This window comes from Pteropus vampyrus, unplaced genomic scaffold, assembly GCF_000151845.1.
Source record: "Pteropus vampyrus isolate Shadow unplaced genomic scaffold, Pvam_2.0 Scaffold19, whole genome shotgun sequence".
NCBI lineage: Eukaryota > Metazoa > Chordata > Mammalia > Chiroptera > Pteropodidae > Pteropus > Pteropus vampyrus.
This window is the reverse complement of record NW_011888800.1, coordinates 683,028-691,168: the sequence shown is the minus strand read 5'-3', so window position 1 is coordinate 691,168 and position 8,141 is coordinate 683,028. Positions and strand designations below refer to the sequence as shown.

The 8,141-nt window shown below is 46.3% G+C and overlaps 1 protein-coding gene across 1 annotated transcript in view; it reads left to right on the top strand.

The window, feature by feature from the left end:
* RYR3 (ryanodine receptor 3) overlaps window positions 1-8,141 on the top strand; it is a 346,270-nt gene that overhangs the window by 173,380 nt on the left and 164,749 nt on the right. The window contains exons 33-35 of the mRNA XM_023527702.1: window positions 4,409-4,495; window positions 4,897-5,123; window positions 6,555-7,350. Of these exons, the coding sequence (XP_023383470.1) occupies window positions 4,409-4,495; window positions 4,897-5,123; window positions 6,555-7,350 (1,110 nt within the window). The remainder of the gene's footprint in view (window positions 1-4,408; window positions 4,496-4,896; window positions 5,124-6,554; window positions 7,351-8,141) is intronic.

Sequence of the window (8,141 nt, the reverse complement as noted above, 5' to 3'; positions counted from 1 at the left end):
CTAGTCACTTGTCTTCTCTGAGCTGTGTGTTGCACCTACCCCCAGGATGCTATGCATATAAATCCTGATTTCTCCGCTCAGTGGTCCCAGTCCTGCCTCCCGCCATGAGGAATGTTGCTATGAGTCGGAAGAGAGCCAGGCCACTGAGCAGGGGCCTCAGGAGGCTCACACCCAGCCAGTCCCCTTCTCATTCCAGGCAAGACACTAACGTGTCCAGCTGCGCATCTGGTCCCCCGGCAGTGAGATAATTGTTATTCTGTAGCTATAGCCATTTTCATTTTTCAATTATCTCTAGCGGAGGAGGGCAGCAATATTGATATACTGGTTTGCTATTCAGAAAGGACCAGTAACCAAAATAATGAGAGAAGGATTCTCCCAAACAATATTTTTAAAGCTCCCCATTAAATACTGCTATGCAATTTGAAAACCTTTTCCTGTCCCACTTAATGCAATCATGGGAGAAATGAGAAATAAAATGTATGTTTAAGAGACATACTCCTCAGTTATTGACACCCCTGCCACACTGCTCTGAGAAGTGAGCCAGCTGTAAGATGCAGATTTATGAACAGGGTTATCTTTCAATTCAGGCCAGTTCCTATGCCCTGATCTTCTCCGATGATTAGAAATAGAATGTTTATTATTGCAAGGACAAAATAGATCAGCCAGTGTTAAAAATACCTTAAACACAAAGGGGGAAACAAACGTCTGTTGTACTTCACACCAGCCCCAAATCTGGGCTCACTGCTCATTCCTTTAAAATCTAAGTTCCCCATCAGGGTGTAAGCTCCCTGAAGGCAGAGGCTGCCTCTTATGTGTACTGCTGTGTCCTCTGCGGGTGAAGTAGTACCTGGCACCTAGCAAGTGTTCGCTAGGTATTTGTTGTCAAACTGCCCGACTCATCTGGGAAGCCTTTCTATTTTTTAATTGCTGCCTAAAAAATTACCACAAAATTAGCAGCCTTAAACAGCATACATTTATTATTTCACAGTTTTGAAGGTCTGACCGGGTTCTCTGCTCAGGTTCTCACAAGGCCAAAATCAAGGTGTCGGCTGGACTGAGCTGGCGCTATCTGGAGGCTCTGGGAGGAATCCACTCCAAGTTCATTCCAGTTGTTGTCAGGGTCCTGTTGTGGTTGTAGGCTGAGGTTCCGAAGTCCTTGTTGTCTTGCTGGCCGTCAGTCAGGGCTACTCTCTGCTCCCAGAGGTGCCCACATTCCTCTCATGTGGCCCTTTCTGTCGTCAAAGCCCCAAAAGCATGTCCGACTCATCTCATGCTTCTGATATCTCTGACCTTCTTTTCTAGCCCCAGCAGGAAAGAACACCTGCTTTTTAAGGGCTCATGTGACTACATTAGGCCCACAAGGATAATCTCTCTTTCTCAAGGTCAACTGGATAGTGGTCTTCCGTCTGCAGAATCCCTTCTGCATTATAACATTCACGATCACAAAAGTAACCCCTGGGGTCCTGAGGGCCATTTGGAATTCTGCTTATTACTCTTCCAACTACTATTTTTATCCTTGTGTACGCCCATCATGAGCCCACACTTGTGTTATCTTATTCGAGCGACTGAAGACAGTTTTCCATTGTCCACCGTGGTGGGAGTGTTCTCTGCAGGGCAGAAATAAACGTAATCCCAGGGCACCTAAAGGCTTTCAGGGCACCTCCTCTCTTCAGGAAGGTTTGAGGAGAGCACTGGCCTCTGGCTGGGTAGTTTATAAAGTCTGCAGGAGCCAGTCGCGAGGAACCTAAAAATGTGCCACCTTCTTCAGCCAGTAGCACTCTGTACAGGTATGACTTAGTTCAGCATAGGGAACCTTCAGCTGGATGCATTCCTCTCTCCCTGAGAGCACGGAGTCACATGGGCTTCTTGTCCGGTTAGGTAAAGTTTTCTCAGCCACTAGAGCTCTTCTTGCTTCAGGTTGCCATGATTTGAGGGACACACATTGTTCTAGATGCCACATAATGGGTATTTAAGAAATCTGAGGCCAGCCCAGGTATGAATCTTGCCTTATGGCCAAATTTGCACCAAGATCAGATAAGAATTTCCTGTTTGTGTCTCACCACTATAAGCCTCAGAGTGTGGCATAAAGCAGGTATATAATAGGCACTAAATAATTATATGTTGAATGTCCTTAACAAAGCTTCTTTCAGATGTAGTGAGGCAGTTCTAGCAGTCCTACATTTTGGTTTTACAGGCATTTATCCCTTCGTATCACCCATGGGTACTTGAAGCATTGGAGATAAAGCAAATGTTTGTACCTAAACTATGAGCCCACTGAAGTGTACTAGAATGAAGGCTGGGGTTTAACCAGTCTGGCCTGCTTCATCATGAGCAAATGATAGCACTGGACCACGAGATCTTTTAAGTCATGGCCATAAAAATGTGCAATTTTTTTTTGGTTTTGGTTTTTTTATTTTTTTTTTTAATAAATCTTATATCTAAATGCATTGAGAAAGTTTGTTATGTAAAGGAAGCCTTTAACAAATATCCTGACCCCCCCAAAAAACATTGCTCACTGTATTCATTTTCTAGTACCACATAACAAATTAAGTCAAACTTAGTAAACTGAAACAGCATACATTCATTGTCTCATAGTTTTCACGGGTCAGGAGTCAGGGCATAGCTTCGCTGGGTCCTCTGCTCAAGATCTTACAAGACTGCCATCAAAGTGTCAGCCAGGCTGTGTTCTTTCCTGGAGCTCCGAGTCCTTTTCCAAGCTCACGACGTTGTTGACAATTCAGTCGCTTGCATTTGTAGAACTGAGGCTCCATTTCTTGCTGGCTGCAGCCAGGGGCCAGCCATTCTCAGTCCCATGAAACCCCATGGAATTCCTTGTCACATGGTCCTCTCACAACATGGCAGTGTACTTCACCACCACCAGCTAGAGTATCTTTCCATTCTGCTGAGATAGAGTCTGGTATAATGTGAACTAATCAAGGGAGTGACAGTCCTTTCACTTTTACTGTATTTTATTTGCTGGAAACAACACACAGGTCGTAGAGGAGGGGGTTACACAAGGGGGTGACTCACTGGGGGAGCACCTTAGGGTATGTCCACAATACCCACCATCCTCTAATTTGGTGGATTGGGAAAGTTGCAAGAATTTCCTAATGTCTGAATTTGTTTAAAGGAAAAAGACTTCAGGCGGTGGATTTAAAGTCCCATTTCGTCCTCCTTGGTGCTCCAAGTCTGATCAAAAGCCCTACATCAAAGCGAGCAAATACTAAGTGGAGCCCCAATGTCATGAATAGATAAATCCATGTACCTCATCTAAGTGGCTGCTAAAAGACAGTCAGTGAATCCACGCCATTTAATTTGAGAATTAGAATCAGAGAGAGAAGGGGGTAGAGAGAAGTCCAGAAGAACCAAGTGAAAGGAGAGGTTTTGAGAGAAGATACAGGCTCTGGAGGCAGCCTCTTCCTGTTATTCTAGGGAAGTGCGTCACAGTTCCTGCCTACGAAGCAGTGGTTCTTAAATGGGGTGCTTTTCAGGGAACATTTGGCAATCTCTGAGAACATTTTTGATTGCCATGACTGCGGTAGGGGTGGAGAGCACTCCTGATATCTACTAGGTAGAGCCTGGGGATGCTGAAAATATCCTATAATGCAAGGAAGAGTTCCCAACCCCCGGGCTATGAAACTGGTACCATTCTGAGGCCTGTTAGGAACCAGGCTGCACAGCAGGAAGTGAGCAGCAGGCAAGCTAGTGAAGCTTCATCTGTATTTGCAGCTGCTCCCCAGCGCTAGCATCACCACCTCAGCTCCACCTCAGATCATCAGGCATTATATTCTCATAAGAGCACCGGTCCCTGGTGCCAAAAAGGTTGGAGACTGCTACTATAATGGATAGGACAGCCCCCACAAGAAAGACTTACCCAGCCCAAAATGTCGGTAGTCCCAAGGTTGGGAAGCCCTGCTATAAGAGGCTCCCTCTGCTTGCCTGACCAATGGCCATTCACCTTTAAAAATAATACTGAAATCACCACCCCACCCTTCATTATCACCTCCTCTGGGCAGGTGTCTCCATGCTATGGAGAGCCAGCACATCCCATTGTTCTGTGACCAAGAGCAGGCATTGCCTTTGGTGGCAAGTGAGTAGCTCCTACCTCTGACTGTCTTCCTGAGCACTGGGGAAAGCTATTGGCTTCAGTTACCTGAGAGAAAGTGAAAGGATCTGAGATTGTTCAGCCCCAAGGAGAGAGGGTGAGAGAGTGTTTAAGGTGGGCAACAGTAACAATATCTATCAGTAGGCACCAGGTCTCTGACAGTTTCTGAGCAGTGAAGAATGACTAGCCAGTGAACTGACTTCTTTCAGCTGAAGTTGGAGTGGGGGCATTAGTTAAAACACCCAATGATTTAGCCATCTATGATTTTATAATTTGGGGCAAACCTCTCGTTATCATTTCCAGGTGGAACCCAATACCAAAGTATTTCCAGCAGTCTTCCTGCAGCCTACAAGCACTTCTTTGTTTCAGTTTGAACTTGGGAAACTGAAGGTATTTATGTGCCCCCTCATCTAATGGCTATGATAAGAGAAGTCACACTGACTATTAGAGGGGGAATCCCAGGACTCAGGAAACGGGAATCTGTCACTTTCTCATTTCTATGCCTCCCACCCCCAGACTCCTATACTTCTCTGTGAAATTCATAAGACAAAGCATAGGTTCTCATTTTCCCCTTCCCCTACTTCTGCTGGGTGCTGAAATCATTACTTAATGTGCACATAAACCATTAGGAAAGGTCTTAATGCCAGGAAAGCCTTAGAGGTGCCTGGATACATTTGTCTCTTTAATTTATGCTCATTGTATTGGTTATCGTGGCCCAGGTGCATAATCCAGCAACTGAGAATGTACTGCACGTGTGTCCTCCTCACTAATGCCTTTCCGCCTTGTCCCAGACTGCAATGCCCCTGTCGGCGGCCATATTTAAGAGTGAAGAAAAGAACCCAGTCCCACAGTGTCCACCTCGCCTAGACGTCCAAACCATCCAGCCTGTGCTCTGGAGCCGCATGCCCAGCAGTTTCCTGAAGGTGGAGACGGAGCGGGTGAGCGAGCGCCATGGCTGGGTGGTGCAGTGCCTGGAGCCCCTGCAGATGATGGCGCTCCACATCCCCGAGGAGAACAGGTAGCGGAGGGGCCCACAGAGGATGGGGCAGGCCAGAGACAGGGCGAAGCAGACCCAGCAAGCCCAGAAGGGAAGGAGGAGCATCCTTATTGGCCAAGAGCCCTGCTCAGTCTCGAGATGACAGTCAATTTCCACAAAGCCTCAGTTTCCCTTCTTTCCCTTTCTCACTTTCATTATTCACTCAGAAACAGTAGGCTATTCCCTGTGATGGGCCTGCTGCAGGGCCTCACCGTAGCTCCGAGTGCCTGTACTCAGGAACATTGCCATGCCTTTAATTAAAAATCCTGGTGTGACCCTGAAATATGCTTACTGGTGGCAAAAAGGGGAAGGATGAGGCACACCTAGCTTGCTTATAGAACCGAGAATCAGGCTTCTGGCCTCCCCTCATTAGAGGCACTCTTGGATTATGGCTTGGGTTCAATCCCAGCACTATCACTTTCTGGCTGTGTGGCCCTGGCTAAATTATTCATGCACTTCAGGCCCCAGTCTCCTTATTGATACAATGAGATAAATGTCCACCCAAAAAGATTGTATAGGTAAAAATCTAGTATAGTTTCTGTACGTAGTAAGAAGTAAGTTCTATTTTTATGGATATTATTACCCCTTGATCTCTTAGACGAAAAAAATTAGGTAATAGAGGGTGGAAGTATTTTAGATATCCCACTGAGTCATGGGCAGCAGCAGGACAAGACAGGCTGGCGTAAGGAAGGAGCAAAAGTCCAGCCAAATAAGCCCTTTCTGAAGAGTCCTCAGATCCATGGTGAGGAGCAAGACAAAGTAGAAAATCTAAGCAAAGTTCGGAGCCCCTGCCCTGGGCCCCTGCATACGAGGGAGCAACACACAGACAAACATACTTCTAAAGTCAGGAAAGAGAGTTAACTGATTATGCCAACTCACCTGGGGTTGGAAAGTGTTTCCTCTCTGAACAGACCATGGCCTATTTGTTTTGGGGGGGAAGGGAAGCCCCATGGATGATGACAGGTCAGAGATTATACAGATGTGTAGATGGTAGATTGATGGAGGGCTTCAGCTGCATCTTCCATCAGAAAACAGAAGAACCCCTTGAGCCTACAAATAAGTGGACCCAGTCACCTCTGTTATATACTCGAATGTTTTTCAATGTTGAGATTTTGGATTTTTCCCTAATAAGGAAGACTTAAATGTTTGGTAAGCTAGTATCGTTTTTTAAGTCTTACAGACTTTTGAGAGCCTTGTATTAGATATGGTGGATTATTAGAAACTTGGATGTGGATCAGAACTGGGAGAGGAATGATGACCCATAAGAGAAGGTCGGGCAGAGACACCTCCATCCTTCTACTCCCTCTTTCTTCATTAAGCTGAAACCCCTGGGAATTCAGAGAGCAAGAACTCTGCTGAATTTTGGCACATTTTTCTCCCTGTGGAGTGGTGGATTGCTTGTCTCATTCTCAGGTGTGTGGATATCCTGGAGCTCTGCGAGCAGGAGGACCTGATGCAGTTCCACTATCACACGCTACGACTCTACAGTGCCGTGTGTGCCCTGGGAAACAGTCGAGTAGCCTATGCCCTGTGCAGCCACGTGGACCTCTCCCAGCTCTTCTACGCCATTGATAACAAGTACCTCCCCGGTCTCCTTCGGTCTGGTTTCTATGACCTGCTCATCAGCATCCATTTGGCCAATGCTAAGGAGAGAAAGCTGATGATGAAGAATGAGTACATCATCCCCATTAACAGCACCACTAGGAAAATCCGCCTTTACCCAGATGAGTTCAAGAGGCATGGGCTGCCTGGGGTGGGCCTGAGAACGTGCCTCAAGCCAGGATTCAGATTCTCCACCCCTTGCGTTGTCATGACCAGTGAGGAGCATCAGAAGCAGAGCCCCGAGATTCCCTTGGAGATTCTCAAGACGAAGGCATTGAGCATGCTAACAGAGGCCGTGCAATGCAGTGGGGCTCACATCCGGGACCCTGTTGGGGGGTCTGTGGAGTTCCAATTTGTGCCTGTGCTGAAACTCATTGGAACGCTGCTGGTCATGGGAGTGTTTGATGATGATGACGTTCGGCAGATCCTCCTCCTGATCGATCCTTCTGTGTTTGGGGAGCACAGTGGAGAGACAGAAGAGGCAGCAGAGAAGGAAGAAGTGACTCAGGTAGAGGAGAAGGCAGTGGAGGCTGGGGAAAAGGCCAGCAAGGAGGCTCCAGTCAAAGGCTTGTTACAGACCCGATTACCAGAGTCCGTCAAGCTGCAGGTAACTTGAGGCAGCAAAGATTCTGCCCTTGGAAATTGCAGGGGAGGGAGACAGCACAGCCTGGCAGTGAGACAGGGACAGGACACTGGCCTGAACCTGGAGGGTAGCAGAGATGCTCAGAGCACCCACTGGTCATTTTCATTTCTGACACAATGTGCCGCCTAAGTCTCCCCAAAACAAAACGAAATACCAACCCTCATCAATAAGGCATCTGCTTTAGAATTGCTTTTCTGGTACCAGAGGTGGATTTGCCCTGATCTTTTACTCTTTGGAACTAAAGGGCTCACTTACAGCTGCCCGCTTGGCATCACCTGGGACACCTCAACATTCCTAAAACACAGTCTTAACCAGATATAAGCTAGCATCAGTGATGCACTGAAGACAGCAACTTTTGTCTTCTGGGCACCGAGAAAGGATAACTGAAAATTAATGGAGTGGAACAGACTGCCCCAAGGAGTGAGCCCAGCTCCTGGATTTCAATTCCCGTTCCTCCACCGCTTAACTACCTGTGTAAACTTGCCAAGTCAGTAGCCTATCAGAGCCTTAGCTTTATGATTTGTAAAATGTGGATGATAATATAGTAAAATATAAGATTAAAATGCATTTTTATAAAACACAATATGAAATATGCTTTATCATAAAATATTAGAATAAAGTAATTTGCAGTTGAAGTTCTAGTAACCAATGTGATAGGATTGGTAGGTGGTCAGTTAATTAAAGCATTGAATACAGAGGAGAAGCATAACAAAATTTTTATATATACCTTAAACGTTGTATTAAAATATATAAAT